Source organism: Notothenia coriiceps, unplaced genomic scaffold (assembly GCF_000735185.1).
Source record: "Notothenia coriiceps isolate Sejong01 unplaced genomic scaffold, NC01 NC01_scaffold00016293, whole genome shotgun sequence".
Classification (NCBI taxonomy): Eukaryota; Metazoa; Chordata; class Actinopteri; order Perciformes; family Nototheniidae; genus Notothenia; species Notothenia coriiceps.
This window is the reverse complement of record NW_011348994.1, coordinates 114,681-135,612: the sequence shown is the minus strand read 5'-3', so window position 1 is coordinate 135,612 and position 20,932 is coordinate 114,681. Positions and strand designations below refer to the sequence as shown.

Below are 20,932 nucleotides of genomic sequence, written 5' to 3'. Positions count from 1 at the left end.
AGGCGAATGCACCTTGTCGCTATCGGAGCACACGTCAACTTGTAAAAAAAGTTTGCCCTTAAACATGGTTTTTTTCTGCCAGCAGGGGGAAACATTGCTCAAATAGTCTGCCAACTAATGTCATTCTGTAATAAATTATACAACGTTGCAAGACATGCAAACAAATCTAAACACTATAATGTCAAATGGAATTATATTAGTGTACCATATGTGGCATAAGTGCATATAAAATCACTGTAATGTTTTGCAGGTACATTTCTTATGATTAATATTGATGCTGAGCAGGTGGTTTTAGTGGTGTTCGCTTTAAAGTGAATGTCAAAGTGTAAAACATTCAAACATTCTCTAAAACACTTCTTTTTTTAGCCATTCTTGGGAAAATGACTTTTTGTTTGCTTGTTTTTCTGGTCTGACAAAGCTGTCACAGGTCTCCTCGGAGAGTGACCTCTGTGTGCCCCTCCTCTCCACTGGAGCATTCTGGTAGGAGGAACTGAATTGCACTCCTCACTTAACGCCACAGGAATGTGAGCTGAATGAAGCCTGGTGTGGGGGAGGCTCTCTTCCCACAGTGAAGCGTTCACTATCTGTATAAACTGCTGATAAAATTGAGAGTGGTCATAGTCCGCAATATCTGTAATGGGGTAGGGAGACTTGTTTAAAAGTGCATAGGGAAGGCAGGTTACGTAGGAGTTGCAACAGGAAAGGTGAAAAAAATTCAGGAAGACTGCTCTGTTGTGACTCATGGGCGTAGACATAATGAAAGGGCCTGGTGCTGTGTCTTAATATGCAAAACAGACTCAGCAAAATAACCTCTTGTTTCACTCCCACGCTAAAATGAAAGTGAGTTATAGTTGCACTCAGGCTTCTGTGTGTGTATCGAGTACACATCTTAGGTATGTTTGGACAAATCTACTGATTTTGTCTCTGCTTATTCTATTGGTGACAGGATGTCTGACCTCTCACTCCGACACTCTCCACTCATTGTGATATACTGTGGTAAAACCAGGTGTATTAGGTTCTTTACATAACCAAAGCAATACTGAATAATGGACTTTCGGCTAATTAGTACAGATCAATAAAAGCTAAAGATGATTTTCAGCAGTCTCCATTTTGAACTTTAAAAGATGGCAGGGGTTGTTATGTATTTTCAACACATCTGTTTTGTACTTTGATTAGCTTCCCAGGTATGACACCTGTATCAATAAGATGTTGTGAAACCTAGTTTGGCAAAAACCGCCTACATGACGAAAACAAATTGTGGGTGCTGCCAGGAATCATCGTGTACTCATGTACGCTGCATAATGTGTTCAGGCACATTGATGTAATTAAAGGCTAAGACAGATCCAGTTTTTTTAAATGTATTATAGTGACATATTTGTGCTGCGATCAAAACAGTTGTTACAATGCAACTGCTCCACCCTTTTCACCACTCCTGTTGGATGGGTGCCAGTGAGAGGCAGGGTGGGATTGTTCATGTCAAATATGATGGTTAGTATTTGGGTGAGACAAGTTGGTCACTGGTGATTCTAGAGTATATGTGACTAACAACTGTCTGATTATTAGTGTGTCATTTTCACATTGAAATGCATGAAACTTTTTAATCAACCATAAAATAATTGTGCTTGCCAGAAACCACTTACGTTAGCAGATTATTAGAGCCCGGCACACCCATCTGAAACATCTACAGCTATTGTTTTCACCTCATGAGTCTGTGTTGGTAATTTGTAAACGTAATAGCGTCCCAACTATTAGAGATGAAGTCACCAAACTTTACAGGTGTGTTGTCAAAATGCCATCTACCCCCCCACAGGCCACCGCTTGGCCCCCTCTCCACTTAAAGTCCCTGACCCTATTTGGCATCACAGCTTGTGATCCCATTACAAAATGTTCTCTCATGCTCAAACAGTTTTGGAAATGTTTCACTCAACTTCATGGTAATGTTTACTATTGAATTGTAATGAGATATGCTAAGAGATGTTTTAATATGTTGTATACCCTTATAAATTATGGTTGAATCAACTCCTCTCTCAACAAAAAACTAACTTTTTGAAGGTATGATGTAATATAAAGCTGCCATTAGTTGTAGGCAGGTGCACTTACAGGGGGAAAAACTGCAGTTTAGTGTTATCTTTCCAAATATGAAAATATGACATACATTATATTATAATTCAGCTCGCAAGATAATGTGCATGTGTCTTCTGAAAATTGTTACGCTGTTTACTTTTGACATATTACATTGCATTAGTGCAACTAATGCGTAGATTATAGCCTTACTGACAGCAAATATACCATCAAAATAGCCATATTCACAAACAGGAATGTGTTTTTTTGGTGGGCAATTTTGGCAAAATGTAAGAAATGGGTTTTGTTGGGGGCAATTTTGGCAGAATGTAATAAATGTGGTTTGCTCACTCAATCTGGACAGGCATGAAACGCAATACCTTTAAATTATGATTAAGGAAATTGATATCTACAATCTCACACAGTGCAAGAATGTGCAAACATTTTTTTCTGAGGTGCAACATTTTTTTATGTATTTGACTGATATCATATTTAACTGTCAAAACCACCCATTCACCTTTGTGCCTATGTTTCTGTTAGAAGCTGATAAAGATGAAGCCAATGAATAAAAAAGGTTATTGCTCCAAAAGCAATCACTCTCACTACCATCAGACAAATTCATCAGAATTTAGTTGTAGAAACGATTGGCCTAATCAGGCAAGATAATAGCCTACCGATACTGTTTCTCCTCTCCCACACACCGTTGACCATGAGGATTCAATGTTTCATGTATCCTGGCAACAACAACTTTTTTCCCCTCTGTGTTTCCCTGTTAAACAAACAACTCACCAACCCTAGATCCACACACATTTACACAGTCCAGTGTGCAGCTCACCGTTTATGAGAGCTGCACTCTGGGAATTTCACAGGCACAGGTGATGTTTAACAGATGAGTAGGAAAGTTGGTCTCTGAGGAATCCAATACTTTTTAAATAAACTAAATCCCCATCAAAATCTGAAATATGAAAAAGTAGATTTAATCACATGATAATCCCACACTGCAAAGTCAAGGTGGACATTTATTGTATATGATTTTTTTCTTAAAAAAAACAAGCATCATCTAAAAAATAACCACTTCAGATTCATAATAAAAAGCAGTTTTGGACACATATTGTTCCGATTCTGGTAGGATTTCCTCTCAGTCCACTCTTTTGTTCTGAAGACAATAGACTGCACATGCATATTACAGCTCACCGTGGATATAACCTCCTCCTTTCTCCGCCTGTTATCAGCAACTGTGAGCAATCAAACGGTGAGGAACCGCCTCTCGCTGTAAAAGTTCTTCCTCCCCTCCGGAGGGTCAAAGTCTGAACGAAACCAACGCCCGACCACGGAGAGTCAAATTGACAAGATTTAACTTCGAGGAGAGGATTAACGGAGTTTATATTTCTGAAGGCGATGGCTACACTGCTGAAATGCAGCATTTGTATTCTGCTGGTGTTCTTCCTGACTGTAAGTAAACAATGTAATAGGCGCTTTACATTGTTCACATATCCATTATCGGGTGTGTACCGAGTTTAAAACAGGTGTGGCTGTTCTCTGGTGGGATTTTAGCGTTTAGATACATTTGTTCAGGTAGTTAAAGTAAAAACAACGGCTTTGCTGTTAAAATGCGCTTTCTCCATGGACACTGGTGAACAATGCTGGGAGTTCACGGAACCGTTATTGTTGATTTCCTACAATAACTAACCATAACTTGGTCTGGCAAATACGGTAGGCTATTGATCAAGACGTTGTCGCACATCGATTACCCTTGATGATTTTTTTTTACGTACAAGAGCCCTTGAGGCAAACAAGATGTTGATTTATTTTAAAAGGATATTACCAAGTCCCTATTATGTTGTGTAAAGTTATGCACAGTTTTCCTAAGAGACGATGACACAGTATATAGTTACCATGATGATTGACAGACCATATTTCTGTTTACAATGAAATAATCAATTAGCTGTTAGGATACATCTTGGTGTTTTCTTTAAGAACCCTAATGAGCCTAACCTCTCAAGATTATACATTATTTGTAAATTAATGCCATATGTGTAAAGGCCAAGAGCAACAATAATATGCAGACTTTTTAAAAATGTATTTTGTACACATTAATCACGTTTTCCCTCCCTTTTTGTTTACCTGCAGCTTGTTCCTGTGTCAGCCGAAGGAAAGGGGCAGGAATTACGCAGACACAAAAGAGAATGGATCATAGCTCCCAGACAGTTGAAGGAGAACCATGATTACACCGGCCTGCAGAGTATTGCTAGAGTGTGTAACCCATTTTGTTATTCATTTCTAAATAATTATACTAAAACTAAATATCCCAATGAGGTATTTATGATTGTTCAAACATGTTTTCACAGCCCTGCAGCTATTGAATGTAGTCACAGCAACTTTATATGTCTTACAATAATTAACTATTGTCAAGTTGATTCATGGTATTTCCCACATTAGTTTTACCTCTTGTCACCTTTGTATGCGCTAAGCCTAGTTTAATCTCTGTGTGTGTGACAACAGTATTCACATGTTCATGAGTCATTATAGGACACACAATAGGCGCATTCACACCGGAGTACTTTTCCCCGTTTAGTTCCGATAGTGCCTGGAATTTTGCGTTCACACCAAAAAGAGTACTTAGTTCCGAGAACTTTTACCCCCATTAGCCGCGTTCACACCGCAGTACTTTTCCCACTTTAGTTCCGATATAGTTCCGAAATGTCGCGTTCACACCAAAAAGAGCCGGAACAAAAATGAGTTAATGAGAACCTTTTTACCCCCTTTTCCGTCCCCTAGAGAGCAGGGACTTTCGTGGGAGAAAAAGGTTCCTATTTCTGATTGGCTGGGCGGATTGCAAACCACGCCCCGTAAAACTCAAAAAAAGTTTTGTGAAGCCGTCATTTTATTATCCTAGCATTAGCATTATTAGCATTAGCCCAGCGCAGAAACCCAGAGAGACTAACTGCAGGTTGAAAGCGCCTATTGTTAGTGCCTGCCAGAGAGATGGTACTATCCTGGGGAGAAAAAAGTACCAATTTCGATTGGCTGGGCGAGTTGCAAACCACGCCCCGTAAAACTCTGAAAAGTTTTGTGAAGCCGCGATTGTATTTGCTGGCATTAGCATTATTAGCATTACCAACGGAGAGAGAATAACTTATGGCAATACAAAACAAAACATGGGAGCGGTGGAGTGATGAGGAGGTGTCGGTGTTCTGGCGATTTACTCGGAAGTAAAACGCCAGAACTCCCAACTCCGGGTACTTCCGGCCGGGAACTTCAGGTGGCAGTATAGGCCGTGAAGTTGTTTGCGGCCTGCCAGTAAACCCCAAGCAGAAGAAAAAAAAGTGACGTCAGCGGCTTCATTTGCGTAATCTTCCCTCAGGGAATTTATTCCGGTGTGAACGTGATCTGTACTAGTTCCATGGGGGTACTAAGTGCTGGGCACTAAGTACGGCAAAGTACTTGGTGTGAAAGCGGCTATGAGACAATAGCCGCGTTAGTCACCGGCTGGAAGTCCTGCTGGGACTCCCAGCAGCTTCTACTGAAGCCCTCCGAGTAAATCGTCAGAACGCCGACACCTCCTCATCTCCACCGCTCCCATGTTTTTTTTTGTGCTGCCATAAGTTAGTCTCTCTGCGTTTGTGCGCCAGGCGAATGCTAATAATGCTAATGCGAGGATAATAAAATGGCAGCTCTAGAAAATATTTCAGAGTTTTACGGGGCGTGGTTTGCAATTCACCCAGCCAATCAGAACTGGGGCACTTTTTTTCCCCCAGGAGAGTACCACCTCTCAGCAGGCACTAAAAATGGGGGTAAAAGTTCCCGGCACTAAGTACTCTTTTTGGTGTGAACGCGACATAAGGGGTACTAACGGAACTAAACGGGAAAAGTACGGGGAAAAGTACTCCGGTATGAATGCGCATATGAGTACATCTTTGTCTGATGTTTAGATAAACACTCACATGTCGTCTAAAGACTGTCTAGTTTCATTAATTACTTCTTAGATCTCTTTGCATTCGCTGATCATATGTAAAATCTTAATAAAAAAAATTAACAAGAAAATGTTTCATTACAGCATATCATAAGGTCTAGATTTCAAGTTAAGGTGGATTCATTTTGTGTTTGTGTATTTCTTTTTCAGATTCGATCCGATAAGGAGAACCACACAAGGATAATGTATTATCTATCAGGGCCTGGAGTTGACCAGCCACCTGTTGGTGTATTTGGTGTGGACCGTAACACTGGCTATGTGAAAATCTTTTCTATTCTGGACCGAGAGAAGACCCCCTTTTTTCATGTAAAAGCCCTTAAAAATCCTATTTGTAAAATGTAAAGAGTTTACAGTCATAATATCAAGTTGTACATTGCGCAAATGGTAAACTAGTTCTAATGTTCCTTTTTATAGTTGAAAGGTGTGGCGAAATACGCTGACGGGACCTTAGCTGAAAAGGATATTGACCTTAACATTACTGTTTTGGATGAAAATGACTGCCCACCGATCATCAAAGTACAACAAGTTGGATATGTCAATGAATCAAGCGCAATAGGTAGTCATCTACAGTATTTTTGTAGAGGCAACTTTCTTTAACCTGAACTCAATGATGTGATACTTAATTTATTTCCTTTGGTGATTCCTAGGTACTGTTGTGATGAAAGTAATTGCTACGGATGCTGATCAGAAGAACACAATCCGCTCCAGGATGTTCTACAGTATTGTGGAGCAGAGCAGCTCAGCTGGGATGTTCTTCATCAACTCTCAGACTGGAGAGGTCATGGTTCGACAGAACAGTCTGGATAGGGAGGTGAGGCTTTTTACTGACTTGAAATTCTTCTTTTGTTGTCTAGCACAAACAATTGTCTTCTATGGAAGAGCTTTCAAGTTGTAAAGCAGTAGTAGGAGATTAATCGTTTGTATCTTTCACCATAAACAAGTTTTAATGAAAACTATAATATTTGACTTGGTGCATTGAATATTTGATCATTTTTTTTAGAGACAAGATACATATACATTGACTATACAAGCTACAGACATGAATGGACAAGCTGGAGGAAACATTGGAAGTGAACAAATTTCGGTCAAAATTCTGGACATAAATGACAATATTCCAACCCTTGAAAAAGAATCGGTAGGTGTGAATAATTTATCAATACATTAATACATTTGATTGTCTTTTCCTAATAATGTTCTAAAGCAACAGTTTGCATGTGTTTTATTTGCAGTATGAAGGGAGTGTGCAGGAGAACAAGGCCAATATGGAAGTGATGAGGGTGAAAGCCCTTGACATGGATCTGATTAACACTGCAAACTGGGAATCTATGTACACCATCATTTCAGGGAATGAGGCCGGCTATTTCAGTATCACTACTGATTCCAAGACCAATGAAGGAATTATCATGATCAATAAGGTAAGAGAGTAATTTGTAAACAGTTTCATTTGACCTAGTAGGAGTATACTGTACTTAACTATAAAAGATAATCTCACCAACAAACTGTGTAATATCCTCAAATCTGCAGGCTTTGGACTATGAGGAGATTAAGTCGCTTAACTTGGAAGTAGCTGTTTCCAACAAAGCAGCGTACAGTTTTGGCAGTGGTTCTGCGGCAGGGGCTGGGGGTTCTGCGACAGGGGCTGGGGCTGGGGCTGGGTCTGGATCTGGGTCTGGATCTGGGTCTGGATCTGTAGTCTCAAAATCCTACCCCGTTAAAATCAATGTGGTCAATGAGAAGGAAGGCCCCCGATTCCAACCAAGTGTCAAAGTGGTGACTCTCTCTGAGGACCAAACTTCCGTCTCCATCAACAAAATCATCGGAAACTATGCTGCTATTGACAGTGATACCCTACAGACAGCCACCAACGTAAGGTATGGCCGCAAAGTGAATGACGAACAGATGTAAAGATATCTCTAAATGTGTGTGTTTTACATGAATAGCTTGTTTTTTTGTCCTCACATATATGGTTTTCGTATAGGTATGCTAAAATCCAAGATGATGACAACTGGTTGATTATTGATAAAGAGACAGCAGATATCCGGCTGAATAAACTGCCTGACCGAGAGTCCGTTTTCTTGATCAATGGGACATATTACGCCAAAATTATATGTATCACCGATGGTTAGTTCTTCAAAATGTAACACTATTCTCCAGTGGTATGTTGCAAATGTAATATTAATCTCTCTTTCCATTGGATTTCAGATAATCCCTCAAAAACAGCCACGGGGACCATAGCAATTCAGGTGGAGGACTTTAATGATCATTGTCCAACACTGATCGCTACAACGCAAACAATGTGCCTCGAGGATAAAGTGATCTACGTCACGGCCGTAGACCAAGACGAATTCCCCAATTCTGCCCCATTTGAGTTCACTGTGATTGGGGGGAGTAGCGACGGGAAATGGACTGTGGAGACTCTTAATGGTAAGATAACGATTACGACTTCTAAAGTAAATATGTAAAACAGGTATTTGGCTTTAGTGTTCTTTAATAATTACATAAAAAGGACATGTTTACACCATATTCCATATTCAGCTATAGTTTTCGGCTCCAAAATGTTAGAATTCTATAGACTTCCAGCTTATGATCATTTCAATGCTGTGTAGTTCTTTGATTTGTTCATTTCCTCTACTAAACAGACAATTGGCAAGCATTTTTTTTTCTAGTTTTGGGGTATTGTTTTTTACAGCCATGATAAGTTAATGTCAGTTGTTAAAAAAGGGTCCATCTTTCTTTATAAAGAAATGAATGCATTACTGTAGACACAAGCAAACCCACTCAGAGAGTACATTTTAAAATGTGAGTTTCCTTTTTCTCCAGCAACGACATCCATTCTGCGAGACCATGCCAACTTGTGGCCTGGCTCTTACAAAGTGGCAGTGGAGGTCAAAGACCAGCAGGGAAAGTCCTGTGCTGATGTGGAGATGGTGGATGTAGATGTGTGCAGTTGCGAAGACAAAACCAAAACCTGTAGGGAGCGCATTCTAAAGGCAGCCAAATTTGGAGCTCCCGGTATCCTGCTTATGCTCCTGGGCCTGCTGCTCCTGTTGTGTGAGTATTTTCTTGTTTACCGTACTTTCTTTTTCTGGCTGGTTATTTTGATAACAATCATTAACTTTACTCTACAAGTTTTCCATACCTAACTAGATAGCGTGGCAGATCAAGAATCTACCATGCATTTCACAATTATTTGTTATGTCTATACATGAGTTAAAGCCCTCTGTTAAAAAGTAAATAAATGATAATTGGTTGGACCTTATTTGAACTTACTACTTTACCTTATAGGAATTTCTGTTGACATGGTGTAAAACGTTTATCTTTCAGTGCTGCCCCTGTTGCTGCTGTTCTGCCTGTGCGGAGGTGCAGCAGCTATTGGAGATTTCAAGGCTATACCATATGATACAAAACAACAGCTCATCTCATATCACACTGAGGGACAAGGAGAAGACAAGGTGCTTTGATTAATATACAATACTTAAACAATGTTTAGATATATTTAGTTTAACAAAATGTGTCAACCAAATTTGCCTAAATGTTGCATCTCTAACAAGATCTCAATTATTTCTTGCAGGAAGTTCCGCTTCTGCTTGCGCCATTGGATCATGGTGGAAGCCATGTGAATATGAAGGACATCAACAGCTTTGAGGATAACATGTACATATCTAGGGTGACTGGTGGAGGAGGTTTAGGCGCTGGTCACACCTCGACATCTGAGAACATGCAGAAGAACATGTACAACCGTTATAATAACGGAATGGACTACGTCGATGGTGGGATGATGACGGGACATGAACATAGTTTCTCTCATTACGGGGCTGGGGCTGGCGCTGGGGCTGGGGCTGGGGCCTTTGATGGGATGGCTCTGTCCAACCAATACCTGGAGGGGTATTATTCAAGTGTGAGTACATAAAACCCCAGCCCAAAACCTAGAAAATACCATTTCAAATATACAACTTTAAATGTGATTGTTGTTGTTATAACGAAAACTTATTATATGCTTATCTTCTTATTTGCAGAAATACAACCATGCTGTACAACAATCCCAGGGGAAGGACGCTCTGCTGGTCTATAACTATGAGGGTCAGGAGTCCCTGGCGGGTTCTGTAGGTTGCTGCAGCCTTCTTGAGAATGACGATGACCTTGCATTCCTCAATGACCTTGGGCCTAAATTTAAAACCCTGGCTGAGGTTTGTCATGGGTCAACCTTTGTGAGCAAGTCAGTGGATGCAGGGGTTTATGTCTCTCCACCCAGACCAGTTTCTCCTCTCTGGCCCTCCCCCTCCACCCACACACATGTAAGCACTCACTCAGAAACAATCAGGGACAGGGACCACGTCAACCTCAGCACTCTCAACACTTCTAATTTAGCGTCTGAATCCTCCACTTTTGTGCAGGAGGAGCGAGTCACTGACATAGCCCAGGGTTCAGCATCTGTTCCCACTGTACATGTCCAAGACAAGATAATGATTCCCAGTCAGACGATGCTCATACAGCAGCCCACTATGTACTATGCCGCCGCGCCCATGTATGTAGTTGAGTCCAATCCCCAAATGGTGCTTGTGACAGGGGGAACCCACGGGGCAGTGGGTCAAGTAGGACAAGTTGGGTTAGGTCAGGGGCTGATGCAAGTTGGTGGTCTACAAGGCTCTCAGGGTATGGTCCTTGTGGATAGACAAGTAGGAATGGGTGGAATGGCAGGGCAAGTAGTACAAGGCATTTCACAAGGAACTCTCTCCAGGTCCGGACAAATGTTGGTGGTGGAGAATGCGTCCTCAGGTGGAGTGCAAGGAGCAAACATAGCCCAGGGCTTTCTTCAGACAGGATATGGGTCTGCAGGGCAGGGTGTGGAGGTCAGAGGGCAAGGTGTGCAGTTTCAAACTCAGAGATTTTCTTCAAATTCTCACGGCTCTACAGGGTCCAATGAGGAGACTGCTCTGAAAGCCACACCCAAAACAAAGGGAAGCCAGAAAGTGGTTGTGCAACGTAAGAAGATCTCAGTCACTGAGAGAAATATTGAATCGAATACAAGAGCTTAAAGCAGCCAATATTTAATTTGAGCATATCCACTAATTTCATGCTTCTTTTTAAATATACTCCAGTACATTTTAGTAAACTGAACTATACCGGGGTATATGTACATACAGATGGACAAATTGTGGCAAATCTGATAAAATAATAGTTTATTCTACTTGACCAAAAGTGCAATACTGTATGTCCTCATCTAGTGATAACAGTGCTGCTCAGTATAGCTAACTTGACTACATGACAGTGTTAGCTATACAATACATTTGTCCATACTAAAACTATTAAAATGATATTTGTTGTTGCCAAAAAGTGGATTGATTTATTGTATGCTACCTGCTAAAATTAGGCTCTGTCAATATTAGTGTAAAGTATAGAATTTGGCAAACCCTCTGACATTTGGAGGCTCTGTCTTCACTTCTGTACTTTCAACCCGGCAGAGGAAAAACCTTGGCAAGTGTGATAACTCTCTTAACTTGGTCCCAACAATGACCATTTAGGCACCAAAGAACAGCCATAAACGCAATGTGTATATTTCAGGTGCAAAACTAAATAGCTTCAGGGCAGCAACAGCCAAGTAAATAAAATGGAGCAGTGTTTAACCTATCTCCTATTGCAGTTAAATGTCAATTCCCTGGTTTATGCTCCTTAAGTCTCACAAGGTTATTATTTAGGATGCAGATATTTTGTTTTTAAAATCCAAATATCTCAGCATCTGACAAAAAGTTATGTACAGTAATTGGTACAGTTACACTATGATTACTATGTACTGTGGGACAGTTAAAACCTAAACTGTTTAACTTATTCTTGAGTATAACAAGACAGAAAGTTCATAGAATCCTAAACTTTAGTCGCTTACTGGAAGTTGAAATGACTATAATTAAACCGTAAGTTGTTAGCATTTAGCGGTACAACTACTGAGAGAGGGACTAAGGCAGAGGTAAAGCAAAGTTTTGTAGCTACTGTCATTTTGCATGTTTCTATATATGCTTTGAACTCTAGATAACGTTCTCTAAGATCTGTATTTTGATTATGTGTTGTAATTCTAAAGCTGCTGTAGTTACATGTTGTAATAGTTTAGCTTTAGCCATGCCTGATGCGTCGCTGACCTTTTACAAATTGTTGAAGTTAGTTTTACTGACTAATCTACAAATACTATATGGGTGGCCTCTGTTTGGGAGATAGATAAGGCTGTCTTGACTGTAGACCGGAGAAAAGTGTGTGCATGATGAATGGCAATGTAAAGAGAGCAGACTGTTTTTAACATTAGACAACACACAGAAGTCAACACAGACTATAAACCAAAGAGGATACTGCACAGATTCTCTATGTTATCGTTGCACTATTTGTATTATTTCTACAGAGCATGTGTTTTTTCTAAATTGTAAAGACCCAAAAGATTTTAGTGCCAAATCTTAACAAAAATAATGTGCACAATGGCTGATGGACCTATTTTATCAAATGTATATTGTGCCACACTTACTTAACTAAGACAGGCTTTTGATTGTTTAATGTGTTGTTGTGTGCTGTTGACAGGGTGTTGGGTGTGTACAGTAGATAGGTAAAATGGATGAGCTTGCCAAGCACTGAAAACATTTGGTTAAATGACGCTGTTTGATATTGCTGTTCTTGCTATAGATTTACAAATACCATAGATGCTGTAGTTTTATCAAAGCAGTATTTGTCATGATAATGAGGATGTTTCTTCTTTTTTTTAAGTTTTGCACCTTCTGTCGTAATAAAATTGAATTAAAAAAAGCCATTGTATTGACCTGTTTGTGTGTGTTATAACAAGTGCATGGAAACTGCACATTACATTACTCAGTGCCTTAGTTAAGGGACATTATTTTACTGTTGAAATGTTCCCGTCATTAAGCTTTTAACAGGAACGGCATCATTAATACACATTGAGTTTGGATTTTCATCCGCTAAAAACACTCTCAAACAGAATTGTAAAGTCCTCTTTCTAAAAGTTTTTGAAAAATATATATAAATACTACATTTTTAAATTGCTCATCTTTATATATATATGACACATTTGCAGTCATCTTTTATACCTAAACCACAAAACGTTGTAAAATGCTTCATTGAGGGGGGGTTTCAAGAGAATATTCAAGCTCTTCCAAGTAGACAATTGGCATGCCTACATATGTAGAACAAATACAACTGGTTTCTTTGTGGCTGACCAAAAAGGATTCAGTCATGCTTAACATAAACAAAGAAGGGAAAGTAGAAAAGCAGGTCTCCTATCATGGATTTGTATCCAGGTCATTAACAATACAGGTAGTCGGAAAATGGCTAAGAGTTGATTTAAATAAGATTTGGCTGCATGAAAGGCCTGCGTGTAGTTTTCGTCTTTTAACCAGAGTTTAGAGCTGAGCTGTGAGAGGTTTTAATTTAAATTGTAATACGTTTTTATGTCAGTTAACCAGTCATGCTTTCAACAGATGGGCGTATAGTATTGGTTAGATGGTGCACAAGCTGCATACTGTCACTAAGGTGTGTATCCTTGTTGGCAAATGTAAAGTATAAGATACAGCAGAAAAGAGTTTTCCGTTGAGTTGGGAAAAGTTAACAATGTATCTTTTCAGGTTGCCTATTAAAGAGTAAAAACTATCCTAAAGGGACTTCTGTTTGTTCAGACAGTTTAACACTCATACGTGCATATTTTTATTTGTGTGTATTTGATGTGTAAGCTTGTAATAAATCAGTGCGGTAACTCAGTTCTACTTAACAAAGATCTTTCTCTTTTTCTCTGCAAGTTTGGGATCATTGAATTCAATTCCATATTTATTTTATTGCGCCTCATTTTCCCCAAAAAAATGTGTTACTTCTAGTTTATTTTTTCACATATAAGACCCATTATGATAACCAAATGTCCCTTGGGTCCAGGGCAAACAATTGTAAGTACTCAGTTTCGTGTTTTTCTTGGTTTTGCTAAAGCCATCAGTCATTTTAAGCTGTTTCACCACATGTCAAATGGAACATTCTTGCTTTCACAGACATTACTGGGGTGTGGAGGGACGTAACATTTTTGTTTTGAAAACCTCAAACCCCTTGGAGAGTATTTCAACAGCCAGCTTCTACTCTAACTTTTTGAAAGGCAAAGTATCTTGCCATGATTCCAAGCGTCATATCAGCAAGTTTCATCATGTCACTTTCATCGTGTGCATTTCAAGAATGTTATGACGTGTTTTGACATCACTCTGAATCTCTATTTGTTTACTGTCACTATGGGATCCTCCCTGGTTGCTTGGAATGAATATTTCAAAAATAATGTTACATTGGATTTGACACTATTAGGCAATTCAAATGAAGCAAGACTCTCTCTAGTAAAATGTTAAGCCGTATAACTCTCCACTTTATATACTGCAAAATTGATCTGATATGAGGTTGTTAATCGATGTTCCTTTAACATTCCAGTACATTAAAGGATAAGGCTAGGGAATTCTATATATTTATAATTCCCGACAAATCCCAAAAAGACAAAAGCTATAATGCAGTTGTCCTTTAATACTTAACATAGCACATTCCTTCGATGTTTAAACAGCTGATTCTGTTGTACTGGCACCCCATATACTGGCCAAATTAGGTGGTTTTGCACAACCAAATGTTGAAAAGGGAGGAAGAAAAAACAGGTTGAAAAGCAGGAGTTGTGCGAAAAAAGTGGCAAAAATTTATTTCGGGAATATCAATAAAACTTAAATATTCTGAAGCAAAAATACCCTAAGCAAATCAAAACAGCAACCTCAAAGTAATCTGCCAACACCCCTTCCTTTCTAAGATGAATAACACTTCACCTTCTCAGCCACACCTCACTGCCCGTGTTAGGATAGGGTGAGCTGAACTTAGTAAGCATCCAAAATAGTAATAAAGTAATGAACCCACCATAAATACAAGATATTTAAGTTACTTCTGACATCATAATTCATTTTTGGCAATCAGTACATACAGATGAGCACACCATAAAATGTTATCAACTGAAGAACTACGTGACTGATCCTCTCGATAACAGGTTACTGATCCTCCCTACAACAGGAAATTATGGGGAAACATGTTTGGACTTGGGGAACAGGAACCAGGTGGAAAGGCAACCTTTTCACAATCACACATATTTTCCTCAATCTTTAAAAAGTTATTTTCTCAAAAAGCTAGGCTCTGTACTGTTCACTGCACTAAGGCTGTTTATGTGAACTCATTGCCCAGGTTTATTGTTAAGATAGAGCAGGTCATCTGGTCTTTGCAGTTTATTGATGGGTTTTTAATAGTTTCTGGACAACAATTGTTGTCCTTGGCACAAATTAATAATCTACAGGCAGATATAGATAAACATATAATACTTTATAGTACGTGTAGCATTAGATTGTGTGCTGGTTTTAAGTTTAATGGTATTTATTGACAAATAAAATATATAGAATACCATCATCCCTTAAGAAAATGACGTTATACAGAGTTTTATGGTTAAAATATCAAACATTATAACACGAAACACCTAAAACAAGGAAATATTTAGCAATAAATGCAGAGGCAAGCTTGCCCTTATTTTTGCACCTGTGTAAATATTAAATAAAAAGAATACAAGTATTGACAGGACTTGAACTTTATTGGAGACTTGAACAGTGAATGCACGTTGGAGTATGTTGCAAAACTGTGTTTGAGAACAAGACTGTACTTATTTTTTTTAAACTGGCAAAGCGTGACTAAAACCTATTATGATAGTACTTGCACGTTTTCTTTGTTTCTAGCACCACTCATGATTTTTGTCAGTATAAGCCATACGTTTATGCAATATTTTTTTTAAGCTTAATAGCTATATTTTATTGTGATCTGCACACTGCAATTTGTATTTGTACACCTGCATCTCTCAAGTACCTTATATGATCTCACTGCGCTGTCCAACAACAATTCATATTTATAAAGGATTTTTTCACTCAATGTCATGTTAGTGTTTTACAATCAGTGGCGAACATCATGACGGACCTCTTCCTCGTCCTCGATTTCATCTTCTTCATACTCGCCCATCTCATCAGCCGTCGCATCCTGGTACTGCTGGTACTCAGACACCAGGTCATTCATGTTGCTCTCGGCCTCAGTGAACTCCATCTCATCCATTCCCTCGCCGGTGTACCAGTGGAGGAAGGCCTTGCGGCGGAACATGGCAGTGAACTGCTCAGAGATCCTCCTGAACAGCTCCTGGATGGCCGTGCTGTTGCCAATGAAGGTGGCGGACATCTTGAGACCACGGGGTGGGATGTCGCAAACAGCGGTCTTGACATTGTTGGGAATCCATTCAACGAAGTAGCTGCTGTTCTTGTTCTGTACACTCAACATCTGCTCATCCACTTCTTTCATTGACATACGGCCGCGGAAGATGGCTGCCACTGTGAGGTAGCGTCCGTGACGAGGGTCACAGGCTGCCATCATGTTTTTGGCATCGAACATTTGCTGTGTGAGCTCTGGCACGGAGAGGGCGCGATACTGCTGACTGCCCCTGCTAGTGAGGGGCGCAAAACCTGGCATGAAGAAATGCAAGCGAGGAAATGGCACCATGTTGACAGCTAGCTTACGGAGGTCAGCGTTGAGTTGGCCAGGGAAACGCAGACAGGTGGTCACCCCACTCATGGTGGCCGACACCAGGTGGTTGAGGTCTCCGTAGGTAGGTGTGGTCAGCTTCAGTGTGCGGAAACAAATATCGTACAGGGCCTCATTGTCAATGCTGAAGGTCTCATCCGTGTTCTCCACTAGCTGGTGGACGGAGAGAGTGGCGTTGTAGGGCTCCACCACAGTGTCGGACACCTTTGGGGAAGGCATGACGCTGAAGGTGTTCATGATGCGGTCAGGGTACTCCTCGCGGATCTTACTGATGAGCAGCGTACCCATACCTGAACCTGTACCTCCACCCAGGGAGTGGGTGAGCTGAAAGCCCTGCAGGCAGTCACAGTTCTCTGACTCCTTTCTCACCACGTCCAGTACCGAGTCCATCAGCTCAGCGCCCTCGGTGTAGTGACCCTTGGCCCAGTTATTTCCTGCTCCACTTTGACCTGCACGGTGCATGCAATGTTTAAAGACAAATCATTGGATTGTTGGATAAATGATGTTGACACTTGTCTTTATTGATGAATTGCCATAACATTGTGTACAAACATTAAATGATACCCAAAGGATGGATCTTAATGATTGAATTTGCCTAATACATTCCCATCAGCCCAGCTGTACTTTGTATTAAGTGCCTGTTGGGAATTGTAATATCCTTATAGGCTTAACTACATGGTGAACATGTTAAACATCATATCTACATGTTTAAATGTTCATGTTACTATTTAGCCTGACAGCCGCTTTAGATGGACACTCTTTTATTTACAACCATTATGTTTTCTAATGCCTTACTGATAATCTACAGTATCAACTATTGCTAGATGTGTTTTAACGATTCATAAGGACATTTTTTATATATGTGAAATATTCATCTGAAGTCTTGTAAAATATACGTCTGAAACAGGCACTCAGATGCGTTAAGTTGTTACATGAGAAAATGTAAACAATTAAAGCTGTGTAATCATTAATAAATTAGCTCTTTAGCTCTATTGAGATCTGATTAACTTAAACATTTATAATGGAGAGTCCTCCTGTGTTGCAGTTTATTGGCCCCTACATGTGAGCAGCACTGCAGCATCATCTCCTTGTAGATTTATTTTTCGCTGAGACACCATTAGAGCTGTCTAAGCCCTTACTCAGCTGCACATTGGCAATGCATCACAAAACTGGCACATTGCTGAGATGCTGCAGAAGCTACATGCTGTAAATAAACATTGTTGTACAGTGCTAGCAGGTGACACTAAGCAAAGCTTGATAGGATATGACAGTGGCTGCTGACACACACACTTTTTGTTTGTGCAGTTGATTCAGAGTGAGTGGTGACATTGTCTATTATCGTCAACTCACCAAAGATAAAGTTGTCAGGCCTGAATAGCTGTCCAAATGGCCCGGAGCGAACCGAATCCATGGTTCCTGGCTCCAGATCCACCAGAATGGCACGAGGGACATATTTGCTGCCTTTGGACGGAACAGAGAGTTAATGGATGGAAGGGTGGAGTTATATATCAACAGTCTCAATCAGTCAGAACATGTGTGGTTAACTATTGCAAAAAACTGACAGTATTTTAAAAAACGATTTCTTTCAAAGTAAGCATAGCGACCCAAAGGAATTGTAATGCAGCAGTTCTGTTGGCTTATGTTATCTTTTTAGTCAACAACCTTTTGTTGGATGTATACTAGAAGCTGTCCATCAAGCTGGATATGATTGCATGGTGCTTTCTTTTGTTTGTTTGTTTGTTTAACTTTACTTCCCTCTCTTGGCAACTGTAAGCGCTATTGCGGGCAAACTGCTGCAGTATGCTGCACTTCTTATTCTGGACCCGTGGAGCTTTAGAGTGCTGAGTTCTGCAGAGTCTATTCAATCAAAGGTGCCGTCTTTCTAACCCCCACCACTGATTTATTTTGCTTATTTTCTGTGTATGTTTTAATGATGCTTTATCTGGAAGTCCATCCTCTTCATTATGTAAGGAGAATATAATGCATGTGATGCTCAGTCAATTGTCATTCAATAGTGACCCAGTACATGACTCTAATGCCAGCATGCGATGTGAAAACAAAGGATCAATAAAGCTTGCTGCTAGAAAACAGGGTAGCGGTAGTGAACATTCTGTTTAGGCTGGCGCATCCTGTACTGCCTTAGATGTTTTCAATGACAATGAAGGACCAACCCCTTCCTACACATGGAATGAGATCTGCACTGACTTGCCCTTCACAAGCTCACACAGAGCGGCATGATGACTGAACCTCGTTTGTTGTTTACTTCAATGCAGAGCAGCTGTGAGAAATGACACGCAATGACCTTGTACATGCACATGAATAAATCAGATACTGAGGTGGGACCAAGGCACAGAGGGCTCGGGGTCAGCTATACAGAGAATGCACGTACCTGTGCTCCCTATAGAGAAAGAGAAAGAGAGGGAGAGAGACAGCGAGAGAGATATTTTAGCAGATTCACTGGCCTAATTTTCTTTGCACTCATAGTGGGACCTACTTTCCCCTTGGAGCTAAATTAGTGACATTGGCACACTGTGGCATTCAAATTAGGTCTATGTAGCATAAGGTCATGCACGAATATGAGTTATGGAAACAAAGCTTCATGTATATTATTAGTCTGATGCAAACATGTGGTTTATTTAAAACCAACTTATTTTACCTGATGCCTCGTTGTAGTAGACATTTATCCTCTCCAGCTGCAGGTCACTGTCACCTTGGTAACTACCGGTGGGGTCGATGCCATGCTCATCACTTATCACCTCCCAGAACTGTCATGGGACACACACAATCATATGAACTTCAATTGTTGTGGTTATGATGCAACATAACATGGTAGAACAACGGGTTAAAGCGCGAGCGTCAGGCCTGCTTTTAGTAACTGCGCATCTGTCTGGTGACAAAATGACACGTAGCAGCGGGAGCACCATCCCTGCACTGACCGGCCGGACCCTGCACATATATAACAATTAATGATATCTGAACAGTATTTATACATACTGCACATGAGGACCAAAAAGTGGAATTTAATGATTCGAAAAAGTATTCAACATCCCAGCAATTAACTCATGGCAGGTTACGCATTTAAATCACGTTAATTATCTCACTTCCAAAATTAATGGTAATATTCATACCTTCGCCCCAATCTGATTACCACACTGTCCAGCCTGGATGTGAACGATTTCCCTCATGGTGAGCTGCAGATGCGGGCAGAGATGGTCTGTTGTTGTTACTTCACCGGCGTCCGGTCTTCAGTCTCTTGTCGCTGTGATTCCTCTCTAAATCTGCACTTGCTTCATTTCTAGAGCGAGTGTTGAGCCGGTGAGATAGATAAACGTGCTGCTGGTCAGATGACGTGACACACAGCGCAGCATCCCAATGTCCCCATCAGCCAATAGGAGAGCTCCAGTTTGATGCAGTGGGCTAGACGATTGTGCCGCATCATCCACCTGACATCACCCTGTCCCATGATGAAGGCCAAATGTTGCCTTTTCATCGCTGGACTGAGGCTGTTCTATAAAGCCAAGGGAATTATATATTCGCTGTCATGAATGCTAAACTGTATAGTGTAATATGTATCCTAATGAAGGCTGCAGTTCTAAATAAACTGGTTGAATTGGGGCTATGTGAAAACATTGTTCAGAAGCAACTTTTATTTACCTGTATGAAAAAGTGTAAAATATGCTTAAAAATCTAATTAGAACTTCTGATTATGTTTTTAACTCTGTCTATGAACTCTTATGTATTTGAGCTACTTCTATTATTAAAAAAAATACAACAGCCATGGCTGCATGCCCTGTCCTTATTTATTGAGCCCAGCCCCAAATGCTAATTTTGGCTGGAGATCCAGAAACAGACCTGTATTTGCATGCTGCTACCTGGCCTCAGATTTGCTGCAGCCACTTTTGATAATTTGATAGCTACGTAAGCGTATGATAAACGGCAATATGAAATATGTTTAAACTTCTAAGACAAAGCCACTCCATAAGACAACTCAGGATTGGGTAAAAAGCAATAGCCTCCCTGCAGAGCCACAATACATGGTCTATGGCAGGGCTTCTTGTTTACAGTTGATAGCATTGCTAGCTGTATAGGGAAGGCTAACCCTGCCATGAGGTTTTAACTCATTTAGAGTCCCATACATCTCCCATGCATGTGTTATTCCCCTGACTTTTCTCCTAGCCCCACCAGAGGTTCACAATTGTGAAGAGAAATGTCTCAACAACTCTCGAATGGATTGTCACTAATAATCATGTTTCTCATTGGATTTATTGTCATATTTTTGGGGTC

The 20,932-nt window shown here is 40.3% G+C and overlaps 2 protein-coding genes across 4 annotated transcripts; one reads left to right on the top strand and one right to left on the bottom strand.

Annotated features, from left to right (window-relative positions):
- Window positions 1-3,305: 3,305 nt before the first annotated feature.
- LOC104949493 (desmoglein-2-like) lies at window positions 3,306-12,814 on the top strand. Of its 2 annotated transcripts, XM_010775855.1 has the most exons (15): window positions 3,306-3,513; window positions 4,192-4,314; window positions 6,185-6,340; window positions 6,449-6,590; window positions 6,682-6,845; window positions 7,035-7,169; window positions 7,264-7,449; window positions 7,559-7,679; window positions 7,716-7,905; window positions 8,013-8,155; window positions 8,237-8,458; window positions 8,855-9,085; window positions 9,359-9,486; window positions 9,606-9,932; window positions 10,051-12,814. In XM_010775855.1, the coding sequence occupies exons 1-15, from the start codon at window positions 3,460-3,462 to the stop codon at window positions 11,068-11,070; spliced, it is 3,342 nt and encodes a 1,113-aa protein (XP_010774157.1). In that variant the 5' UTR covers window positions 3,306-3,459; the 3' UTR covers window positions 11,071-12,814. The 2 variants fall into 2 exon arrangements, with proteins under 2 accessions (XP_010774157.1, XP_010774156.1); XM_010775854.1 differs by having other exon boundaries at window positions 7,559-7,905.
- Window positions 12,815-15,640: 2,826 nt separating this feature from the next.
- LOC104949490 (tubulin beta-2A chain) lies at window positions 15,641-19,979 on the bottom strand. Of its 2 annotated transcripts, NM_001303301.1 has the most exon segments (5): window positions 15,643-17,097; window positions 17,999-18,109; window positions 19,038-19,046; window positions 19,305-19,413; window positions 19,777-19,901. In NM_001303301.1, coding segments are annotated over 5 exon segments (1,371 nt in total). In that variant the 5' UTR covers window positions 19,834-19,901; the 3' UTR covers window positions 15,643-16,012.
- Between the last annotated feature and the right edge of the window lie 953 nt (window positions 19,980-20,932).

Coding starts and splice junctions, on each gene's coding strand:
- LOC104949493 (XM_010775854.1), top strand. CDS start 3,460: ATGGCTACACTGCTGAAATGCAGCATTTGTATTCTGCTGGTGTTCTTC. Junction 8,156..8,236: donor AATTATATGTATCACCGATG/GTTAGTTCTTCA, acceptor ATTGGATTTCAG/ATAATCCCTCAAAAACAGCC. Junction 9,933..10,050: donor TGGAGGGGTATTATTCAAGT/GTGAGTACATAA, acceptor TCTTATTTGCAG/AAATACAACCATGCTGTACA.
- LOC104949490 (XM_010775852.1), bottom strand. CDS start 19,833: ATGAGGGAAATCGTTCACATCCAGGCTGGACAGTGTGGTAATCAGATT. Junction 19,414..19,776: donor GTAATCAGATTGGGGCGAAG/GTATGAATATTA, acceptor GTCCCATGACAG/TTCTGGGAGGTGATAAGTGA. Junction 17,098..17,998: donor GCCTGACAACTTTATCTTTG/GTGAGTTGACGA, acceptor TGCACCGTGCAG/GTCAAAGTGGAGCAGGAAAT.